This window comes from Pristiophorus japonicus, chromosome 14, assembly GCF_044704955.1.
Source record: "Pristiophorus japonicus isolate sPriJap1 chromosome 14, sPriJap1.hap1, whole genome shotgun sequence".
Classification (NCBI taxonomy): Eukaryota; Metazoa; Chordata; class Chondrichthyes; family Pristiophoridae; genus Pristiophorus; species Pristiophorus japonicus.
In genome coordinates this window covers 89,260,098-89,284,840 of record NC_091990.1, presented here as the reverse complement: position 1 = coordinate 89,284,840, position 24,743 = coordinate 89,260,098, and the positions used below count along the sequence as shown (strand labels likewise).

General features: G+C 42.5%; 1 protein-coding gene across 1 annotated transcript in view; it reads left to right on the top strand.

Annotated features, from left to right (window-relative positions):
* cat (catalase) overlaps positions 1 to 24,743 on the top strand; it is a 67,454-nt gene that overhangs the window by 23,375 nt on the left and 19,336 nt on the right. The window contains exons 4-9 of the mRNA XM_070899355.1: positions 4,164 to 4,294; positions 11,095 to 11,199; positions 12,299 to 12,424; positions 13,713 to 13,904; positions 18,988 to 19,140; positions 24,254 to 24,392. Of these exons, the coding sequence (XP_070755456.1) occupies positions 4,164 to 4,294; positions 11,095 to 11,199; positions 12,299 to 12,424; positions 13,713 to 13,904; positions 18,988 to 19,140; positions 24,254 to 24,392 (846 nt within the window). The remainder of the gene's footprint in view (positions 1 to 4,163; positions 4,295 to 11,094; positions 11,200 to 12,298; positions 12,425 to 13,712; positions 13,905 to 18,987; positions 19,141 to 24,253; positions 24,393 to 24,743) is intronic.

The window sequence follows — 24,743 nt, the reverse complement described above, 5'->3', positions numbered from 1 at the left end:
CTTCCTGACTTTAACATTGAAAAACCAAAGTGCAGGGCCATGATCAGAGAAGGGAGGTAGGGAAAGGAAGAAAGATTCAAGTAGTGATTAGGTGATGGCAAGTTTGGGTACTGGAAGATGAATTTGCATAAATGTTTGGCAGGTTTTTTAAAGAATAAACCTGATGCAGTACAAGGAATGTATGGGACATAAATTTTGCAGTTACTGTGTCTCCCCTTTTAAGAAATTTCATTTTGAATTCAGTAAAATGTACTTTCCTTCAATCAGACTTGTATCATCTTGTATGTTTTGATCTGCTCAATTCTATATTTTCAGATGGTATGATTTTTGTTTTTATTTAATATATTAAATATTTGAAATTAACTTTTATTCTACCCGTCCCTACATAAGTGGTATGTAAAATAAAAAGTGCTACATCTCCTGCATGGTATCATTTGGCCAATTGGTAATTTCCCCTTATTTAGAAGATCTAAGCATATATGAAGGCATATGACTCTTGACGAGAAAGTTGCATCAGTATCAGTTACTCAATAACACTTTCAAATGATACAAAAGATGTTTATTCTGTAGTCAAGCAGTATGCCTTTGCCAGTATTTTAGCATAAAATGTGTTAGAAATGTCATGTGTTCTCATTTGGTGCCTTTTTTGATAAGGTACTGCAGCATTGTTTGAACAATTCCTTCTGGAATCAGCCTATAGCAATGGATATGGATGTGCACGGTGCTGCTTTTTGTCAAGAACTTGTCCATAGAATCTGGATTTGCCATGCATTCAGCCTTTCTTTCCTCGCCTGATCTAAAGTATGATCCCCTCGTGATTTCCATTTCCATTCGAATACTGGGAAGGGGTGAATATTCTCATTGAATGCTTCTATTTTACCTCTTTAGAATAAAGTTACTCCCTGCCCCCCCTCAATGCCATGCAGCACTCTCCATTGAAGGAAACGGGGAACTCTGCGTTCTTTCAACTCTGGCCCTCCATGCATCACTTCTCTGCCTCACCATTGGCAGATGTGCTTTCAAGGAAGTGGCCTTAGAAATAGTGGGTGCATTGTTGGTTATTTTCCAACAGTCTTATCGACTCTGGATCAGTTTCTATGGACTGGAGGGTAGCTAATGTAACACCACTTTTTTTTTTTAAAAAAAGGAGGGAGGGAGAGAGAAAACTGGTAATTATAGACCGGTTAGCCTGACTTCAGTAGTGGGGAAAATGTTGGAATCAATTATTAAAGATGAAATAGCAGCGCATTTGGAAAGCAGTGACATGATCGGTCCAAGTCAGCATGGATTTATGAAAGAGAAATCATGCTTGACAAATCTTCTGGAATTTTTTGAGGATGTAACTAGTAGAGTGGACAAGGGAGAACCAGTGGATGTGGTGTATTTGGACTTTCAAAAGGCTTTTGACAAGGTCCCACACGAGATTGGTGTGCAAAGTTAAACCACATGGTATTGGGGGTAATGTACTAACGTGGATAGAGAACTGGTTGGCAGACAGGAAGCAGAATGTCGGGATAAACGGGTCCTTTTCAGAATGGCAGGCAGTGACTAGTGGGGTGCCGCAGGGCTCATTGCTGGGACCCCAGCTATTTACAATATACATTAATGATTTTAGATGAAGGAATTGAGTGTAATATCTCCAAGTTTGCAGATGACACTAATCTGGGTGGCGGTGTGAGCTGTGAGGAGGACGCTAAGAGGCTGCACGGTGACTTGGACAGGTTAGGTGAATGGGCAAATGCATGCAGATGCAGTATAATATGGATAAATGTGAGGTTATCCACTTTGGGGACAAAAACACGAAGGCAGAATATTCTCTGAATGGCGACAGATTAGGAAAAAGGGAGGTGCAATGAGATCTGGGTGTCATGGTACATCAGTCATTGAAAGTTGGCATGCAGGTACAGCAGGCAGTGAAGAAGGCAAATGGTATTTTAGCCTTCATAGCTAGGGGATTTGAGTATAGGAGCAGGGAGGTCTTACTGCAGTTGTACAGGGCCTTGGTGAGGCCTCACCTGGAATATTGTGTTCAGTTTTGGTCTCCTAATCTGAGGAAGGACGTTCTTGCTATTGAGGGAGTGCAGCGAAGGTTCACCAGACTAATTCCCGGGTTGGCAGGACTGACATATGAGGAGAGACTGGATCATCTGGGCCTGTATTCACTGGAGTTTAGAAGAATGAGAGGGGATCTCATAGAAACATATAAAATTCTGACGGGACTGGACAGGTTGGATGTGGGAAGAATGTTCCTGATGTTGGGGAAGTCCAGAACCAGGGGACACAGTCTAAGGATAAGGGGTAAGCCATTTAGGACTGAGATGAGAAACAACTTCAGAGTTGTTAACCTGTGGAATTCCCTACCGCAAAGTGATAATGCCAGTTCATTGGATATATTCAAGAGGGAGTTAGATATGGCCCTTACGGCTAAAGGGATCAAGGGGTATGGAGAGAAAGCAGGAAAGGGGGTACTGAGGTGAATGATCAGCCATGATCTTATTGAATGGTGGTGCAGGCTTGAAGGGCCTACTCCTGCACCTATTTTCTATGTTTAGGCCCTAAGGTATTGAATTCCCTCCCTAAACCCCTCTACCTCTCCCTCCGTCTTTAAAGACCCTGCTAAAAGCCTACCACATTGACTCAGCTTTTAATCACCTCATCTAATATCTCATCCTTTTGGTTTGGTGTCAGTATTGTCTGATTATGCTTTTGTGAAGCACATTGGTATGTTTTTCCACGTTAATGGTGCTATATCAGTGCAAGTTGTTTTTTGAAATTAAAAGGGGTATGATAGTAGAGTGGTTGTTACTGAATTAGTAATCCAGAGGCTAGGACTTTTTTTAACAAATTATTCATTCCTGGGAAGTGGGCGTCACTGGCAATGCCAGCATTTATTGCCCATCCCTCATTGCCCTTGAGACGATGGTGGTGAGCTGTCTTCTTGAACTGCTGCAGTTCATGTGGTGAAGGTTCTCCCACAGTGCTGTTAGGGAGGGTGTTCCAGGATTTTGACCCAGTCACGGTGAAGGAACGGCAATATACTTCCAAGTCAGGATGGTGTGTGACCTGGAAGGAAACATGGAGGTGATTGTTCCCATGCACCTACTGCCATTGTCCTTCTAGGTGGTAGAGGTCGAAGGTTTGGGATGTGCTGCCGAAGAAGCCTTGGTGAGTTGCTGCAGTGCATCTTGTAGATGGTGCACACTGCAGGCATGGTGCCAGTGAATGTTTACGGCGATGGATGGGGTGCCAATCAAGCGGGCTGCTTTGTCCTGGATCGTGTCTAGCTGCTTGTGGTGTTGGAACTGCACTCATCCAGGCAAGTGGAGAGTATTCCATCACACTCCTTTTATTTGAGGCTGTGCATTATGATGTAATGTCTCCCCGCATTGGCTTGCAATGGCCTGCAAGGAATTGTCAGATCTTTGATCCCTACCTGGACAATATCTGATGCCTCCGATTGGGAGCCCGACCATTGCAAAGTAAGGTTTGAAATTCTTTTTTGAGCTCCATATAGTTAGCGGAACAAGTATAGTACTCGCAGTTTGTTTGATAACTGACCTCCCTTTCCCCATTCTTCCCTTCTTGCTCCGCACCCACCCCCTACAACAGCAATTACTGACAGGGATTGGGAGTACACAGCATAGAGTATGGGCACATACCATTATAGTTAACAACAGGGGGGTTTCCCTACTTAATTAGTCTGACTTAATTAGTCTGAGTTCTCTTCCTCTGTTTCAAGCACTGACCGGATCCCACGATGTTCCCCACATGGGTGGGACGTGTGATCCTCCAAGCTGCGCCAGTGATTTTAGAATAGCATTGGCAGCGGTCTGACTTCTTGGCTGGGGATTATATGGAAATGACCATCTGCAGTAGGAGGATGGCCACCTTCTGTGCTGTACTATTCTATGATTTTATGCATGTTATCTTCAAAACTTATTGTATTCACCACAGAAGGTTGGTGTTGGGTTATGTTTTTGGTACAGCTTGGGCCACAGTGATTTCAATACAACATTTTACTCTGGCTGCTCTGAAAATTGAACCTAACTGATCGATGCTGGCCATTGTTGGTGCCCAGATATGTTGGCTATCCAAAGGTGTGTTTTTTTTTGTTGTGGTAGTGTGGTTTTGCCTTGTCACTGCAGTATTTCTGTTTATTATAGGTGGTGAATCGGGCTCTGCAGACACCGTCCGTGACCCTCGAGGGTTTGCTTGCAAATTTTACACGGAGGATGGAAATTGGGATCTAGTCGGTAACAATACCCCCATCTTCTTCTTGCGGGACCCTTTCTTGGTTAGTAACAGCTGGAGATAGATGCTGAACACCAGTGCTGGCAGCACTTTGAAAAATGAACCCATTGGACATTGCAAAAAGAGTACTTTATTTTCTCTCCTCCCATGACATTTCCATTGCATATATTTCTCTAGCTTTCCAAAGCTGTTTTGTGGCTACCTGGTTAATTCATTTATAGGATGTTTCCGAAACTTTTACAATCGCATTGATGTTCCCGCAATTTATTTTTGGATGCGTAGCTATGCAGCTTAGAGAGAACGTTGACGCACATGTTTTTTTAATCTACAAAAGCTGCAATTTTTTAATTAAAATCTTGTGTGTGAATCTGTTCCACTTAGCTGAAGTGTCAGGTAAAAATGTTTGAATTGGGTGCTTCATGGACATTATCTTGAGCTTAAAAGATATCGGCCCGGATTTTGCAGGATGAGGCTATCAATGCTCACCATTATTAATAGTAAAGGGGACAGCAAGTTCTGGCGGCCGCGGAAGCGCAGTTAAATGTCAATCATGAAGTTGCTATCCGAGTTGCCCTACTCCTCCACAAGCTTCGCTATAACTGTATCTCACTGAGAGACTCTGCATTGAAACATGTGGAAGGGTGTGAAGTTGCAGTACTTGCCTGCTAGACATCTACTAAACGCTCCAGAAAAAGTTAGGGCTTATCTGTAAGTGAGTTTTTAACGGAGTATTAAGTCTTAATTACTGCCAAACATCCTCTCTGGTACTGAAAATTAACTTTTAAGAGTATGGAGTCTCATTCCTTCAGATTTTAATTATTGGCGATTTTGTAAAAGAAAATTAAAAATTGTTACTTTTTTCTTTGTCTCTCAGCTCTTAATCCCGTCTTTCTTTCCCTCTTTATTTCACTTTCTGTACATGATTTGACATTGAATTAACTATTCGAATTGGCACTTACTGATTCAGCCTCTGCGTGTCTCATGGGTTTTTCCAATCATGATTGGTTAAACAGACTTAAACAGTTGCTTGCCCTATTCCCACAGGTCCCTGTAGAAACATAGAAAATAGCTGCAGGAGTAGGCCATTCGGCCCTTCAAGCCTGCACCGCCATTCAATAAGATCATGGCTGATCATTCCTTCAGTACCCCTTTCCTGCTTTCTCTTCATACCCCTTGATCCCCTTAACCGTAAGGGCCATATCTAACTCCCTCTTGAATATATCCAATGAACTGGCATCAACAACTCTCTGCGGCAGGGAATTCCACAGGTCACCAACTCTAGTGAAGAAGTTTCTCCTCATCTCAGTCATAAATGGCCTACCTCTTATCCTAAGACTATGTCCCCTGGTTCTGGATTTCCCCAACATCGAGAACATTCTTCCCGCATGTAACCTGTCCAGTCTCGTCAGAATCTTGTATGTTTCTGAGATCCCCTCTTATCCTTCTAAATGCCAGTGAATAAACCCCAGTTGATCCTGTCTCTCCTCATATGACAGCCCAGCCATCCCTGGAATCAGTCTGGTGAACCTTCGCTGCACTCCCTCAATAGCAAGAACGTCCTTCCTCAGACTGAGACCAAAACTGAACACACTATTCCAGGTGACGCCTCACTAAGGCACTGTACAACTGCAGTAAGACCTCCCTGCTCCTATATTCAAATCTCCTAGCTATGAAGGCCAACATATCATTTGCCTTCTTTACTGCCTGCTGTACCTGCATGCCCACTTTCAGTGACTGATGAACCATGACACCCAGGTCTCGTTGCACCTCCCCTTTTTTCTAGCCTGCCGCCATTCAGATAATATTCTGCCTTCGTGTTTTTGCTCCCAAAATGGATAACCTCACATTTATCCACATTATACTGCATCTGCCATGTATTTGCCCACTCACCTAATTTGTCCAAGTCACCCTGCAGCCTCTTGGCGTCCTCCTCACAGCTCACACTGCCACCCAGTTTAGTGTCATCCGCAAACGTCCTTCATCCAAATCGTTAATGTATATTGTAAAGAGCTGGGGTCCCAGCACTGAGCCCTGCGGCACTCCACTAATAACTGCCTGCCATTCTGAAAAGGACCCGTTTATCCCGACTCTCTGCTTCCTGTCTGCCAACCAGTTCTCTATCCATGTCAGTACATTACCCCCAATACCATGTGCTTTGATTTTGTACACCAATCTCTTGTGCGGGACCTTGTCAAAAGCCTTTTTAAAGTTCAAATATCTACTGGTTCTCCCTTGTCCACTCTACTAGTTACATCCTCAAAAAATTCCAGAAGATTCGTCAAGCATGATTTCCCTTTCATAAATCCATGCTGACTCGGTCCGATCCTGTTTTCCTGCTTTCCAAATGTGCTGCTATTTCATCCTTAATGATTGATTCCAACATTTTCCCCACTACTGATGTCAGGCTAACCGGTCTATAATTACCCGCTTTCTCTCCCTCCTTTTTTTAAAAAGTGGCGTTACATTAGCTACCCTCCAGTCCATAGGAACTGATCCAGAGTCGATAGACTGTTGTAAAATGATCACCAATGCATCCACTATTTCTAGGGTCACTTCCTTAAGTACTCTGGGATGCAGACTATCAGGACCCGGGGATTAATCGGCCTTTAATCCCATCAATTTCCCTAACACAATTTCCTGCCTAATAAGGATATCTTTCAGTTCCTCATTCTCACTAGACCCACTGTCCCCTAGTACATTCGGAAGGTTATTTGTATCTTCCTTTGTGAAGACAGAACCGAAGTATTGGTTTAATTGGTCTGCCATTTCTTTGTTCCCCATTATAAATTCTCCTGAATCCGACTGCAAGGGACCTACGTTTGTCTTTACTAATCTTTTTCTCTTCACATATTTATAGAAGCTTTTGCAGTCAGCTTTTATGTTCCGTGCAAGCTTCCTCTCGTACTCTATTTTCCCCTTCTTAATTAAACCCTTAGTCCTCCTCTGTTGAATTCTAAATTTCTCCCAGTCCTCAGTTTTGTTGCTTTTTCTAGCCAATTTATATGCCTCTTCCTTGGTTTTAACACTATCCTTAATTTCCCTTGTTAGCCATGGTTGAGCCACCTTCCCAGTTTTATGTTTACTCCAGACAGGAATGTACAATTGCTGAAGTTCATCCATGTGATCTTTAAATGTTTGCCATTGCTTATCCACCGTCACCCCTTTAAGTTTCCTTTGCCAGTCTATTCTAGCCAATTCACGTCTCATACCATCGAAGTTACCTTTCCTTAATTTCAGGACCCTAGTTTCCGAATTAACTTTGTCACTCTCCATCTTAATAAGGAATTCTACCATATTGTCACTTTTCCCCAAAGGGCCTCGCACAACAAGATTGCTCATCAGTCCCTTCTCATTACACATCACCCAGTCTAGGATGGCCAGCTCCCTGGTTGGTTCCTCGACATATTGGTCTAGAAAACCATCCCTAATACACTCCAGGAAATCCTCCTCCACCGCATTGCTACCAGTTAGGTTAGCCCAATCTATATGTAGATTAAAGTCGCCCATGATTACTGCTGTACCTTTATTGCACACATCCCTTATTTCTTGTTTGATGCTGTCCCCAACCTCACTACTACTATTTGGTGGTCTATACAGAACTCCCACTAGTGTTTTCTGCCCTTTGGAATTCCGCAGCTCCACCCATACCGACTCCACATCATCCAGGCTAATGTCCTTCCTTACAATTGCATTGATTTCCTCTTTAACCAGCAACGCCACCCCGCCTCCTTTTCCTTTCTGTCTATCCTTCCAAAATGCTGAATACCCTTGGATGTTGAGTTCCCAGCCCTGGTCACCCTGGAGCCATGTCTCCGTGATGCCAATCACATCGTATCCGTTAACTGCTCTCTGCGCAATTAATTCATCCACCTTATTCCGAATACTCCTCGCATTGTCGAGGGCAGTGTGCTGTTTTGGCTCACTAATAACTGCATGTTCCAGTGCAAAAGCCCACAGAGATTACGGGCAAGTGCAAGTGTAACGAATAGCTGGTGCCATTTGTTTTCCACTGACTGCAAAATTCTGGCCATACAGTCTACTCCTTGGATATAGGAGAGATTTTCAAGTCTGGCTCAAAACAGGCAGGATTGTGGTGGTACCTCTGTGGCGTCTGCGTAAGGCTACAGTCAGGAGACCCAAACCATTTTCATGTTTGGGCCTCATTTAAATTTTACCAGTGGGCTGCAGGTGCTAAATGGGGTCTCCTCTTCAGCAGAAACTTGTCCGGCTTCTGCGCGGGTGGGTGGGAAGGTTTCTGACTAGAAGGACCGGCAGTGGACCGGAGGATTTTTGTGCTCCTCCTGGCCCCACAAAAATCTTTTATTTAAAAAAAAAAAAGCCTCTACCAGTCCCTTTAAGAATTCAACTGGTTAAGCTGCTGAATGTCTGGCAAAACTGGGACTGGCACTTCATCTACTCCACCCATTTCTACATGGAAATGGCAATTCGGGTTCTGATTATATAAACGGCCTCCTGCCTGTTTTGGGCCCAAGAGCTAAGTGCCCATTTGAAAATTGAATCGGCCCAGCAAATGGCTGTCCAAGTTCCCCACCAGATTTCCCTCTGCCAGTTGTATATTTTTCAATCGAAAAATAGGGTGGCTAGCAGTTGAAATCCCCCCCCCCCCCTCCCCCATATATAGTCTACATTTCCTAATTGAAAGTCTCTACATTTCAAATTATATTTTAGCACTAAACTTTCATTTTGTTAAACTTCCCTAACCCTAACCCTAAATGCAACTGGTAGATTGGTGAGGAAGAGATCAAATAAGATTTTCCCTCGTGTTGGTTCTTTCACCACCTGCTGCAGGCCCAGTCTGGCAGCGATGTCCTTCAGTACTCGGCCAGCTCCGTCAGTAGTGGTGCTACTGAGCCACTCTTGATGATGGACATTGAAGTCCCCCACCCAGAGTACATTCTGTGCCCTTGCTTCTTCCAAGTGGTGTTCAACATGGTTCACTGATACTAATTCATCAGCTGATGGAGGGCAGTAGGTGGTAATCAGCAGGAGGTTTCCTTGCCCATGCTTGACCTGAAGCCATGAGACTTCATGGTGTCCGGAGTCAATGTTTAGGATTCCCACGGCCACTCCCTCCTGACTGTATACCACTGTGCTGCCACCCCTGGTGAGTCTGTCCTGCCGGTGGGCCAGAACATACCGAGGGATGGTGATTGAGTCTGGGACATTGGCTGAAAGGTATGATTCTGTAAGTATGACTGTCAGGCTGTTGCTTGACTAGTCTGTGGGACAGCTTTCCCAATTTTGGCACAAGTCTCCAGAAGGACTTTGCAGGGTCAATTGGGCTGGGGGTGCCATTGCTCTGTCCGTAGCCGAGGTCCGTCCGATTTTATTCTTGTTTTTTGTAGTGGTTGTGTAAAACTGAGTGGCTTGCTAGGTCAGTTAAGATTCAATCATATTGCTGTGAGGGTCTGGAGTCGCATATAGGCCAAGCCGGGTAAGGACGGCAGATTTCCTTCCCCGAAGAGCATTAGTGAACTCGATGGGTTTTTACGTTAATCCGGTAATTTCATGGTCACCATTACTGGCAGGTAGCGGAAAGAGCGTGTAGCAAACCAGTCCCAGCCACCCCTTCCTTCAACGACTATCTGCCCCAGCTGTGACCGAGACTGTGGTTCTCGTATTGGACTGTACAGCCACCTAAGAACTCATGTTAAGAGTGAAAGCAAGTCTTCCTTGATTCCGAGGGACTGACTATGATGAGACCGACACTAGCTTTTATTTCCAAATTTATTTAATTAACTGAATTTAAATTCCCCAGCTGCCATGATGGGATTTGAACTCTGGTCTCGATCATTTGCCAAAGATTACTAGTCCAGTGATGTTACCACTATGCTACCGTTCCCCAATTACCACATGGCAAGTTACATGGGTAGTTTCCATCATAGCAATGTATAATAGGAAAAGTTGATTGAAAGTACAGATCGCTCTAACATTTAAAACATAATTCACCCATGGTAAGTCACAATATGGCCTCTGCTGTACTCATGTTGTTGTTTCTCTCTGGCTCTCTTCTGCTTCTCTCCCCTTAACTTTTTTTTTTCCTCTGTCATTAGTTGGCTTCAAAGCTCTGCTGTTTTGTTAAAATTGAAGTAACACTAAACGGAGAAAGAGACATTCTTTCTCCCTCCCCACTCCTGTGCATGCATTAGCTCTTTTGCACTCAAATGTCTAGGACACAAAACAAAGGCTACAACAGGTATGCAATCAGAACATTCTTTTCATTCATGCAGCTTTTTAAAAATAACATCACTTGACACTTATCTCCGGTAAAACTTTTGAAATTAGCCTTCCAACATTTGTGCAGAAGTTGCTGTAAGCGAATGAAAATATATTGTGCGATATAGCTGCCTGAACGTTTCTGATGCATCCTGGGAAATTAGCGCATGTTCAGACAGCACAATCCAAATTTGGTTCAGTGTTTTAGCTCTGGCGAAAAAATATTAACTGCAAGCCCAGATTTTTGGGAGAGACTAAGACCTTAAACTAAAAACTTTAGTAAAGGTGTTAACATACACTTCAACAGCCAAATTTAGTCATGTTATAGCAAAATATGTAATTTTTATTTTATTTGGAATTTTAGAAATTTCAGTTAGAGTAAAAATGGCAGCTGAAAAAGCTTTTCAGAAAGCATTTTGAGAATTGTGGAAGTCCATTGGTCAAATTATGCAATCAGTGACTTAATGTAGGTTGGCTTAACCATTATAAATATGGAATTTGTAATGGAAAAAGTGTTACAGAAATGTGAGATCAGGAATTTTATGCAGGCATATGATTTTAATATAAATAGATGTGTATTCATGTCCATCTCTTTTTTTTCTCAAGTTTCCATCATTCATTCACACCCAGAAGAGGAACCCCCAGACACACCTCAAGGATGCAGACATGACCTGGGACTTTTTCTCACTTTGCCCAGAGTCACTTCACCAGGTGCGAAAGTTATTCCACAAAGTTTAGATTGCTTTTCAAGGATTGATCAATGAACTGGCAGAGAGCAGGCATTAATGGTTAGTAAAGCCTGTATTACTGGGTAGAGATTATATCAGAACAGGTTTGACAGCCTGAGTGTGGCTTAATTGGAAAAGTCCTTTCCTTATGATGCATACCATTCCCAGGAGAGGGCAGCTTTGACCTGCTCCAGACCCTGTTAATATTGTTGTGGCCACTAGAAGATGCCTGAATGCCCTCTACTTTTTCCGTCAGAAAGTGACTTGATTAGTTTTCAGTTGTAAGTTTCCTGTGAGCTTTTCATTTTTTGTTTTGCTTTAAATGTTTAGAAGATTTAGGCGTGAGTGATGCAGGAGATTTTGTGTCACAGAGGACCTCTAAGAACTGAGAAAGAGATCACAAAGGATCATAAAATTACAAGATTTAATGTTTTGAGAATCTGCAAAGCTATGAACATTTTTTTTTAAACTGATTGGAATGAATTTAAAATCTGAGAATTTATCAAGGGACTAAGTAAAAACTGGAAACTGAGAATCTTTGAATTTGCAGGCTCCTCGTGAGTAGATTGGGAATTTGATGTGAGTTGGTGGGGTGGTAACATAGAGAAGAAAACTGGGGGTAGATCCTGTATCCTAATGCTGAGTGCAGTTTATTTGAATTTACAACTTTAGGCTGAAAGCAGAGCTCAGTACATACAAACTCCTTTCAGTCGGGTAGTGTACAGAAAGCAAGAATTAGCAGCTCTAATGCATTGAATCCCATTCGGTCATTGCACATTATTCCCAGTGATCGCAATTAGAATTTTTTTGCACTGGCAATTTGACTTTGTTCAGGTTTGTTGCTGCTCTTCTGATCTTGGCAATCTCGACCGGATTGTAAGAAGTCTATTTTTAGTTGTATTTGTAACTTAGTCCACTGGTATCTATTTCCCTGTGAAGCTGTTCATTTTTTTTTCTCCTTCTCCAATCTCTGCACCTTGCCCAGTCATCAGGGTAGATGCGAGACTTTCTCTCGAGCCTCTGCTCAATCTACTACGGCATGCATTGGTTACCTTTTTAGATACAGTATTTCTTTACCTTAGGTCAGCTTCCTGTTTAGTGACCGTGGAATTCCTGATGGATTTCGTCACATGAATGGATATGGGTCACATACCTTCAAGATGGTAAATGACAGAAAAGAGGCCATGTATTGCAAGTTCCATTTTAAGGTACAGTAAAGCTTATTATTGTAATTTTGGATGAGAAGGGTCAGGGCTCAGAAGCTTTATATTGCCAATTTCTTGGGGATCGAATTTCGATCATGATAATGGCCTAGAAATTCTGATGTCCCGGGCCTGTACAAAGTTTCTACGGACCCGGGGCTTTTCTGATCTGTTAAGCTGGAGCTTGACCTATGATCCGCAGATCGGGAGCGAGGACATTTGCACGGGCAAGATTGCAGTATTTGCGCATATCTTGCCCAGCAAATTTCCTCAAAACTCTTGCGCCTGATAAAAGCAGGCGCATAGCCTACTTTTACAGGCATAAGAGTTTTAAAACACACTTAAAACATAAAAAATAAAATTAAACATTATTTTTAAAAATCCTGCCCTGATACCGTACACTTATTTTTAACCAGATTAAAAAAAATATATATTTTTATTAAAAAAACATTTAGAACAACTTTAATTTCTATTAGTGTATTTATGTGAGGTGTTTTTAAAAATGTTTTATGTAGTGTTTGTGTGTTTTGGGGTTTTTCTCATTCATAGTAATAGGAGTTTCACATTTACGAATCTCCCATTATTGTGAATGAGAAAATACTTACCTGTGATTGGGTGTCCAGGCCCACGTGACTCCTGCGGACGTCCCGACGTGAACGCGCTGCAACGCGCAGTCACGAGAGGCCTCCGGACTGGGATCTCGAGCGGGCCTAGCAGCTTCAGGTAAGTGCGCATTTTCTGTCCATTCTTTATTGCTTTGCCCGCGGGAAGACCTCGAGGAATTTCTGGGCCAACATCTTCCAATGATCTCCATAATGCAGTTTGTGTTTTCAATTTGTTGAGTAATGTTTTGTGCTAACTGCTCCAAGACTGAAGCCTGCATGAATTGGGGACCTACCACTAACCTCCACACCCCACAACAGGGAACAGATACCACATAAATAAGTTAGGTTTGGGAGGAGGCTGATGAAGTGAAATAAATTCCATTTATAAATTCCATTACATCATTGTGACTAGGCTAAGAAGTGGGGTGTGATTGGCCTAAAAATCCATAATGTCTCCCCTTGCAAATAAGTGGCTTTAATTTTAGTTTGGATAGCTAATCTCCTCCGAGTGGATGTGAAAGCAGTGTAACATTTATTTTTTTCAATATTAAAAATTGCAAATGATTGTATTGGGGTATACACCTACTACTGAAATGCAAAGGTATATGATTTATCAAGTTTCCAAAACCCACCGCAAATTCTCACGTAATTATTTGAATTAATAAATTTTAATTAATGGCTTTTCACAGACAAATCAAGGCATCAGAAATCTTACTACAGAGACAGCTAATCGTCTGGCTTCTGAAGACCCTGACTATGGCATTCGTGATCTCTACAATGCCATTGCAACTGGAAATTACCCATCCTGGACTTTGTATATCCAGGTCATGAGCTTTCAGGAAGCACAAATGCATCGGTGGAACCCCTTTGATGTGACTAAGGTCAGCTACTGTGTTTTGCAGATTACAAACAGCATGCTTAAAAAAGATAATTGTCTCTGAGCAAGATGTTCAGGGCTGTGGGCTTCTATCAACAGGAGAGCACAATTTGGGTATGATCAGTTCTGACTAAATTCCCCAATCTAAGTCTGTTGGGTTCAGCTGCCAGGCACATTTAGTACTGAATTGTTGACCATCCAGTCAAGAGGCAGCCTCAGGGAGCCAAGATTAGACTGTTGTAATTGCAAATTTTAGTGCTAGACTTGAAACCAAGGATATAGCCCAATTGGGAGGCCACCTCACTTTGTAACCAATTTAAGATTTTATAGGTTAAAAAAAGGGATGAGGTCCTACGAAAAGAATTTAAGGAGCTAGGAGCTAAATTAAAAAGTAGGACCTCAAAAGTAGTAATCTCGGGATTGCTACCAGTGCCACGTGCTAGTCAGAGTAGGAATCGCAGGATAGCGCAGATGAATACATGGCTTGAGCAGTGGTGCAGCAGGGAGGGATTCAAATTCTTGGGGCATTGGAACCGGTTCTGGGGGAGGTGGGACCAGTACAAACCGGACGGTCTGCACCTGGGCAGGACCGGAACCAATGTCCTAGGGGGAGTGTTTGCTAGTGCTGTTGGGGAGGAGTTAAACTAATATTGCAGGGGGATGGGAACCTATGCAGGGAGACAGAGGGAGACAAAAAGGAGGCAAAAGCAAAAGACAGAAAGGAGATGAGGAAAAGTGGAGGGCAGAGAAACCCAAGGCAAAGAACAAAAAGGGCCACTGTACAGCAAAATTCTAAAAGGACAAAGGGTGTTAAAAAAGCAAGCCTGAAGGCTTTGTGTCTTAATGCAAGGAGTATCCGCAATAAGGTGGATGAATTAACTGTGCAAATAGATGTTAACAAATATGATGTGATTGGGATTAAGGAGACGTGGCTCCAGGATGATCAGGGCTGGGAACTCAACATCCAGGGGTATTCAACATTCAGGAAGGATAGAATAAAAGGAAAAGGAGGTGGGGTAGCATTGCTGGTTAAAGAGGAGATTAATGCAATAGTTAGGAAAGACATTAGCTTGGATGATGTGGAATCTATATGGGTAGAGCTGCAGAACACTAAAGGGCAAAAATCATTAGTGGGAGTTGTGTACAGACCTCCAAACAGTAGTAGTGATGTTGGGGAGGGCATCAAACAGGAAATTAGGAGTGCATGCAATAAAGGTGCAGCAGTTATAATGGGTGACTTTAATATGCACATAGATTGGGCCAGCCAAACTGGAAGCAATACGGTGGAGGAGGATTTCCTGGAGTGCATAAGGGATGGTTTTCTAGACCAATATGTCGAGGAACCAACTAGGGGGGAGGCCATCTTAGACTGGGTGTTGTGTAATGAGAGAGGATTAATTAGCAATCTCATTGTGCGAGGCCCCTTGGGGAAGAGTGACCATAATATGGTGGAATTCTGCATTAGGATGGAGAATGAAACAGTTAATTCAGAGACCATGGTCCAGAACTTAAAGAAGGGTAACTTTGAAGGTATGAGGCATGAATTGGCTAAGATAGATTGGCTATTGATACTTAAGGGGTTGACTGTGGATGGGCAATGGCAGACATTTAGAGACCGCATGGATGAATTACAACAATTGTACATTCCTGTCTGGCGTAAAAATAAAAAAGGGAAGGTGGCTCAACCGTGGCTATCTAGGGAAATCAGGGATAGTATTAAAGCCAAGGAAATGGCATACAAATTGGCCAGAAATAGCAGCGAACCTGGGGACTGGGAGAAATTTAGAACTCAGCAGAGGAGGACAAAGGGTTTGATTAGGGCAGGGAAAATGGAGTATGAGAAGAAGCTTGCAGGGAACATTAAGGCGGATTGCAAAAGTTTCTATAGGTATGTAAAGAGAAAAAGGTTAGTAAAGACAAACTTAGGTCCCCTGCAGTCAGAATCAGGGGAAGTCATAACGGGGAACAAAGAAATGGCAGACCAATTGAACAAGTACTTTGGTTCAGTATTCACTAAGGAGGACACAAACAACCTTCCGGATATAAAAGTGGTCAGAGGGTCTAGTAAGGAGGAGGAACTGAGGGAAATCTTTATTAGTCGGGAAATTGTGTTGGGGAAATTGATGGGATTGAAGGCCGATAAATCCCCAGGGCCTGATGGACTGCATCCCAGAGTACTTAAGGAGGTGGCCTTGGAAATAGCGGATGCATTGACAGTCATTTTCCAACATTCCATTGACTCTGGATCAGTTCCTATCGAGTGGAGGGTAGCCAATGTAACCCCACTTTTTAAAAAAAGGAGGGAGAGAGAAAGCAGGGAATTATAGACCGGTCAGCCTGACCTCAGTAGTGGGTAAAATGATGGAATCAATTATTAAGGATGTCATAGCAGCGCATTTGGAAAATGGTGACATGATAGGTCCAAGTCAGCATGGATTTGTGAAAGGGAGATCATACTTGACAAATCTTCTGGAATTTTTTGAGGATGTTTCCAATAAAGTGGACAAAGGAGTACCAGTTGATGTGGTATATTTGGACTTTCAGAAGGCTTTCGACAAGGTCCCACACAGGAGATTAATGTGCAAAGTTAAAGCACATGGGATTGGGGGTCGTGTGCTGACGTGGATTGAGAACTGGTTGTCAGACAGGAAGCAAAGAGTAGGAGTAAATGGGTACTTTTCGGAATGGCAGGCAGTGACTAGTGGGGTACCGCAGGGTTCTGTGCTGGGGCCCCAGTTGTTTACATTGTACATTAATGATTTAGACGAGGGGATTAAATGTAGTATCTCCAAATTTGCGGATAACACTAAGTTGGGTGGCAGTGTGAGCTGCGAGGAGGATGCTATGAGGCTGCAGAGTGACTTGGATAGGTTAGGTGAGTGGGCAAATGCGTGGCAGATGAAGTATAATGTGGATAAATGTGAGGTTATCCACTTTGGTGGTAAAAACAGAGAGACAGACTATTATCTGAATGGTGACAGATTAGGAAAAGGGAAGGTGCAACGAGACCTGGGTGTCATGGTACATCAGTCATTGAAGGTTGGCATGCAGGTACAGCAGGCGGTTAAGAAAGCAAATGGCATGTTGGTCTTCATAGCGAGGGGATTTGAGTACAGGGGCAGGGAGGTGTTGCTACAGTTGTACAGGGCCTTGGTGAGGCCACACCTGGAGTATTGTGTCCAGTTTTGGTCTCCTAACTTGAGGAAGGACATTCTTGCTGTTGAGGGAGTGCAGCGAAGATTCACCAGACTGATTCCCGGGATGGTGGGACTGACCTATCAAGAAAGACTGGATCAACTGGGCTTTTATTCACTGGAGTTCAGAAGAGTGAGAGGGGACCTCATAGAAACGTTTAAAATTCTGACGGGTTTAGACAGGTTGGATGCAGGAAGAATGTTCCCAATGTTGGGGAAGTCCAGAACCAGGGGTCACAGTCTAAGGATAAGGGGTAAGCCATTTAGGACCGAGATAAGGAGAAACTTCTTCACCCAGAGAGTGGTGAACCTGTGGAATTCTCTACCACAGAAAGTAGTTGAGGCCAATTCACTAAATATATTCAAAAGGGAGTTAGATGAAGTCCTTACTACTCGGGGGATCAAGGGTATGGCGTGAAAGCAGGAAGGGGGTACTGAAGTTTCATGTTCAGCCATGAACTCATTGAATGGCGGTGCAGGCTAGAAGGGCTGAATGGCCTGCTCCTGCACCTATTTTCTATGTTTCTATACCGACTGGTATTTGCTTTGAATGATAAATACTCAAATTAGTAGAAACTCATTGAAGTATCTACAATAAAAGAGTTGTGGTACATTCCTCAAGATTTCAGAATGGTCCGATTTGCTGATTTTGGAATTCCTTTTAGTTCCTATTCTGAAGTAAAAATAGATCTGACCGCCCCCACCAGCCAGGAGTGAGAAGTGGAGAGTGGCTTAACTTGTGGCCAGTAATGCTGTTCTGTGATTGGCTTCTGCAGAATGTAACTAATCTTGACACTCCCTGCTCAAATCAAAATGTGAGTGTCCCTGATGTAGCTTCTCATTTCTCTGCACCCTTGCCTCCCTCCCCCCATTAACCAAGATCTCAATTAAGTGGTATATGCTCTACTAGTACAGCTGTTCTTATAGTACGTCACTTTTTAAAAGACCTTATCCTGTCCTATTGCATTTGAAATCCTAATTGCAGAGACTCTTAACAGTTTGATGGTGGGATGAGGGGGCTGGAGCAAACCTTTCGAACTAATCTAATTTGATTGAGCTGCAGTGTGTGGTCAGTTATGTTCAGTTGTCTGTCCCATGCTGGTGGTGTCCTTTCCTCATTTCTCGTAACACTAGTTGATTCTCCTACTCTTTGATTTTTTAATGGCAGTTTCAATGATCAGAGAGCTGACGGGTGCAGTTTGACTTGGTTAAGTGGGACATCTAAATTAGATAATAGTGAGAATGTGACTGCCATTTAATGAGTCAGGAGAAAGATTTGGGGTGTCGACAGGTAGGTCATTCGAACAATTGGTTCACTGTTTATAGACGGTGAAGAAAGCAAATAAAACATTTGAGATGTATAGCTGACTGTGACAAGTATATAAAGAGGTGATGCTAAAGTTGAAATAAGATTTGGTGAGGCTGCCTCGAGTGCTATGTTCAGTTTTGGTCTCCATATTACAACAAAGATGTAGAATTATTGGAGAGAGTTTAAGGGAGGCTATGAGGCTGACTGAAATTTTGCAATGGCTGAATTATGAGGTAAGATTGTCTAACTTGGAAAGATCAGTAAGAATTTGGCTTTGGGGAAGTTCTGTTGGCTGCAGATCTGAAGGATATGGGGGCATAGTTCAAAGTTAAGAATGACAAGAAATAAGTAATTTAGGCTGTTTTGTTTTTGGCAAAAAGGTAATGGAGTTGTGGAACCGATCACCTGGAAGGGTGAGGACTGGATGAATTCCCATTGGGAAAAGGGGTTCAGTTCTTTTGGTTCCTTAATCATACAAGGAACCTGATGGGAGATTTGGAAGGGAAGGGAAGATGGACCAATAGTCTTTTCTACACAAAAAAAATACTGTTTTTGTTTTCTCTTTAATTTCTGGTTCATTCCAGATTTGGCCTCACAAGGAGTTCCCACTGATCCCTGTAGGGCAGCTGGTCCTCAACAAGAACCCAGTCAACTATTTTACGGATGTCGAACAACTGGCTTTTGATCCGAGTAACATGCCGCCGGGCATTGAACCTAGTCCTGACAAAATGCTACAGGTACGGTTAAAGATGCAGACTTCATCATTAAGATTGTTTAAAAAGATGAAATTCCATTTAATGTATATTATCTCTGCCATCCACCTTTACTGGCCCAGAAGAAACTGACTATTCAGAGGCAGGTGAGAACAAGATTTGGTTGTCCCATCGGCTTTTCTTCGCATTCACTCTTGGGTACAGCTGACACTTATTAGTGCAATGTGACGAAATTGCTGGCTTTTAACCAGTGTCTTATCTGTCACATTGGGCGAGAAACCCAACGGTCATGAGCTCAAATTCCATTATGGGAAATTGTGAAATTGAATTCAGTAAATCTGGTCATTCATAGAAAGAAATGACCATGGAAACTGCTGGATTGTTTTTTTAAAAAAAATATACAACTGGCCCACGAATGTCCTTGAGGGAAGGGGACCCTTCCCAGTCTGGCCCACATGTGACTCCAGTCCCACAATGTGGTTGACTCTTAATGATCTTCGGGCAACTGGGGATGGGTAGTAAATGCGCTCTCGCAAATGTTCCTAGATTGCAATAATTTTTTTTAATGAATGCAGCGTAGCACTGCTTCTGTAACCTATGTAGCAATATTCTGCAAGATGTATTGTAAAATTGTGGACTTCTGAAATTAATTTGTTGAGTGTCCTTTGGGTTGAATTTGCATCCTGGTACATTTGTGTCTTTCCCCACCCCATTCCCCCCTCCCCCCCCCTCACTACCTTGTCATACTCCCATAATGGGGGTAAGATCAGAAGGAAAAAAACTAACCTTTCAGCTTCTATGGTGGCTTGAGGAATCATCGAAATGTACAGCACAGGAGGCCATTTGGTCTGAGGTATCACGTCTAATCCCACTTTCCAGCTTTTGGTCTGTAGCCTTGTAGGTTACAACACTTCAAGTGCATAGCCAAGTACTTTTTAAATGCAGTGAGGGTTTCCACCTCTACTATCCTTTCAGGCAGTGAGTTTCAGACTCCCCAATTCCCCCCTGGGCAAGAAGAATTCTCCTCCACATCCCTCTAATCCTTCTACCAACTACTAAAATCTGTGCCCCTTGGTTATTGACCTCTTAAGGGAAATAGTCCTTCCTAACCAGGTGTCTCAATTTTATACACCCCAATTAAATCTCCCCTTCGTCTCCTCTGTTCCAAAGAAAACAACCTCAGCCTATCCAATTTTTCCTCGTAGCTAAAATTCTCCAGTTCTAGCACCATCCATGTAAATCTCCTCTGTACCCTCTCCAGGGTGATCGTATCCTTCCTGTAATGTGACCAGTACTCTAACTGTGGCCAAACTAGTGTTTTATACAGTTCTAGCATAACCTCCATGCTCTTATATTCTATGCCCGGCTAATAGAGGAAAGTATCCTGTATGCCTTCTTAATCGCCTTATCTGCCTATCCTACCTTCAGGGACCTGTGGCCATGCACTCCAATGTCCCTCTGTTTCTCTACATTTCTCAGTATCCTGCCATTTATTGTGTATTCCTTTACCTGTTTTCTCTCCCCAGATGAACAAACTCGTACTTCTCTGGATTAAATTCCATTTGCTACTTTTCCGCTCACCTGACTAGTTCATTTAATATCTTCCTGCAGTCTACAGTTTTCTTCCCCACTATCAACCAAGTTTGTATAATCTGCAAACTTCTTAAACATGCCTCCTACATTGAAGTCGAAATGTAGCACAAAAAGCAAGGACTTCGTACTGAGCCCTGTGGAACCGCACTGGAAACCGCCTTCCAGTCACACACACTCGTTGACCATTACCCTTTGCTTCCTGCCACTGAGCCAATTTTGGATCCAGCTTGCTACTTTCCCTTGGATCGCATGGGCTTTTACTTTTCTGACCAGTCTGCCATGTGGGACCTTGTCAAAAACTTTGCTAAAATCCATGTAGATTACGCCAAACATGCTACCCTCATCGACCCTCCTTGTTGCCTCCCCAAACAATTTGGTCAAGTTAGTCAGACAAGACCTTCCCATAACACATTCATGCTGACTGTTCTTGATTTGATCTGTGCCTTTCTAAATGATGATTAATACTGTCCCTCATAATTCTTTCCAATAATTTTAGGATGACTGCCCTGTAATTACTCGGGTCTATCCCTTACTCCCTTTTTAAGCAACAGTACAATGTTAACAGTCCCCCAGCTCCGTGGATAAATGTATACTCTGGTGTGGTGCTGGGCCATAGAGATTCCAAGATAGACACAGATGAGGGAGGCCATTTCAGCCCATCTTGGCTCAATGATCCAAAATAAAAATAACTTGCAATTCTCCTCTTCTCCTCATGTCGACCACCTGACTTTTGAATAAGTCTACTGTTTTCACTTCACCACCATATTTAGAAAACCATTGCAAGTGTTAGTCACTCTTTGAATGAAGAAATTCTTAAACTTTCCTTTCACAAGTTTTAACTACCCTGTATATGTTGAAATAGTGCTGTGCATTATTAATCTTAGATGGAAGATAGTAAAAGGAATAGATGAGGGCTGTTTTTTTCTTTTAAACCCTAGATATTTCAGACTGCACTTGTAGGCGAGCCCTTGTTGCTGATGTCTTGAGTATTTTCACTTGACCAGGTAGTTAGCCGTAGAGTTCCTGAAACCAAACTTTAATTTATTTCAGTTGCTGGCCTTGTCATGTAATCCTCCGTGTCTTTGGAAGGAGGTAGAGTAGCCCTGCACTCGTCCTTGATTTAGGGTTGAAATGCTAAACACACATTTTAAGCAGTAATAGAACAAGCTTCTAGCAGCAGTAATGCAACATATATTTTTATGGAAGTAATTAAGCTTCACCAGATCCTCATTTAGTCAAAAACATTTGCAAATTATCATACAAGTAATATTTTGCATAGTGATCCTTTTCGCACTGTCTATGGAGTGTATCATCAAATGGTATAGGAAAAATTTGTGAAAGATAGGCTGATAAACCTTAGTGACCAGGAACCTGTGAATTTAAATAATTGTTAAATTTAAAAAGTAGTACTAATCAAAAATATATTTGAACAAATAATACGATGTTTATATTTGAATTGAATTGCCTGATTCTTCCTTGATTTTAGCAATAGTTGTATCAGAATGAGCTGGAACACTAGTCAATAAATGAAGCTGGCTTTTAACCCTTGTGTACAGTCCTCCCAGTTACCCCCTTTCAGAACTAAAGAGCTATAGTTTCAGTCTTTCTTTGTAACTCTCCTTCGGCCTTGTGTCTCTTCTATACACTACCTCCTCCTTGGTGACCAAACTGACTCACAGTATTGAGAGCCAACCAGGGCACTATATTTAGGGTGACCGCTTCAAATTTATGCTCATCTGACCTCTGGATATAATTAACCTATCTATTAGCTATGTTTACTGCTGCCACAGTGATTTGACATTAAATGCCAAATCTACTATCGTTCCCCAGTCCCTTTCTACTTCATCTTTAGCTATTTCTGCACCATCCATAGTGTATTTTTGAGACCCGATTATTATTTTTTTAAAGCTGTGCGTTATATGTTGCAGTGATCTGAATTGAATGCTATCTGACAATTTGTCCAGTAGTCGGTCCCAAATTCGATGCCCAGTCTATGTTGGGGTTAGCTAATCTCAGCCAAGACAGCATATTGGGACACTTGGCTAGGGAAGGAAAAAACGGCCAGGGCTCCCGCTGCTGATTGCTGTCCAGCCATCCCTGCTGGAAGTGTGACTTCTGATGAGGACACGATTGGGTTTAGTCAGTTGAATTACCTACTGACACTCATCGGCTAGACTTGCATGTGAATGATGGCCATTGAGATGAGGCATTGAAGGACTATTGGTGTCTGTGGAACTGCAGCAAGGAAAGGCTAAAAAAAAATTGGGAGCAAAAGACACTTCCATAATTAAAAAAATAATCTTGTCTGCTTCAAACCCATATACAAAACAGAAGAGAACAGACTAATCTGTTGTACCCCCAGCTTGTTATACCAGTGCAACATCATAGAGGGTTCAACTGACTTCCCTGCAGCAATTCCTGTACAATTACTACCCCAAGCCTATCTTGTGCATCAGTTTCCAATCAGTTCAAGTAACAGACCCAGGAAGTAGGTTGCATGCCATTGGCTGGAATTATATGGTACTCCATTCTGTTTTAAAATTGTTTTTGAAGTGTGCACTGCATTTTGTGCCAAATCTGTAAAGATCTTCAAGAATAATGTTGGTGTAGTTATGCATGTTGCATTTGGGATTTGTTCCCTGTATTGCCCCATGTGGTCTCTGCTTGGTTCTAGGTCTCTGCCAATCTGCTGTTAAACACAGCTATCAAAGTGCTCTCCTCATTTCAGCACCCTCTGCATTGGGAGAAAATGTCAGGCCATTGCTTGTCATTTTCCCCACAGTATCATTGCTGAGATTGGGAACGTGCTTGATTGGGAGTGTTTGGGGTGAGTCTACTTCCTGTAGTTCTGTGGTTCTATTAATCCATCAATACACAGATATGAAAACAGTTTTTTAATATCGTACATTCATGCACGTAACCATCTCCATTTCGGTTGTCTGCTTGCTATCCATACAGGGGCATCATGGCTTATTTTGAAAGTAGGTTTTCTTGATTAAATTTATCTACAATCAATTGCTCCATTGTGTATGAGGTAAAATTAACTTAAGTTCTGTTAATCCTTCTGACTAGTATATTTGGGATGAAATGAGGTTGGGTGTGACCCTGGAATCAACAGGCAGCTCCTGAATTATGTTGTCAGGGGTGGAATAAGATGAGTTAGAATCAGTAAATAGACTGCTAAACCTTAAACAAATGTATTAGAACCCTTGGGACAAGTAATCTCCAAACTCTGCGCTTTGGGGGGGGCGGGGGGGGGGGAATAATGGGGCGTGAAGTAGAAAGGAAAGAATTGACCTACGTTTATAGTTGTACCTCCTCCTTTCCAGCTGATCTGTCAACACAGGCTGAAATTGTGTGACTTGTGGACAGTTGTGCTGGGATGGCTTTACCACATTGTTCCAAAAAGCATTCGTCCTGTTCCAGGAATTCCAGATTTTAAATTTTTTTTTTTTTTAAAGAGGGTTTCAACATAAAGTAGGTATAAATTAATTGCGTGTGTGTGTGAGACAACTTTCTCTAACGTTCTCCCCTTCTCTTATAGGGTCGCTTGTTTTCGTACCCTGACACTCACAGGCATCGCCTAGGTACAAACTATCTCCAGTTGCCTGTGAACTGTCCATTTAAGTGTCGTGTGGCTAATTACCAGAGAGATGGACCCATGTGCTCAACTGATAACCAGGGTATGAACTCAAACCTTCCTCTAATAGGATCAGCGTTTTCACTACTTGGTCTCAAAGGGCTGGAATTTCCTGATGATCCGCCAGCGCCCGATTGCCGTCCAAAAGATAGCTAAGATTCCCAAGATTATCGGCGGTGCAAAAGTCCCCCCCCCAAAAAATAAAAAAAATTCACCCACCAAAAAAAAATGGGCGTTGTGCCCCGATTCTCGGTGAAAAAGTGGAATTTTAGGTTGATTGGGCGGTTCGTAAAGAAAATGGGCGATAATTAATACATTTACTAAGTTTACCCTGAGGCTGCGGATTGGGCCTAGGAGGAGAAAAACACAGTATTTTTTCAAAAAAGTAACACAC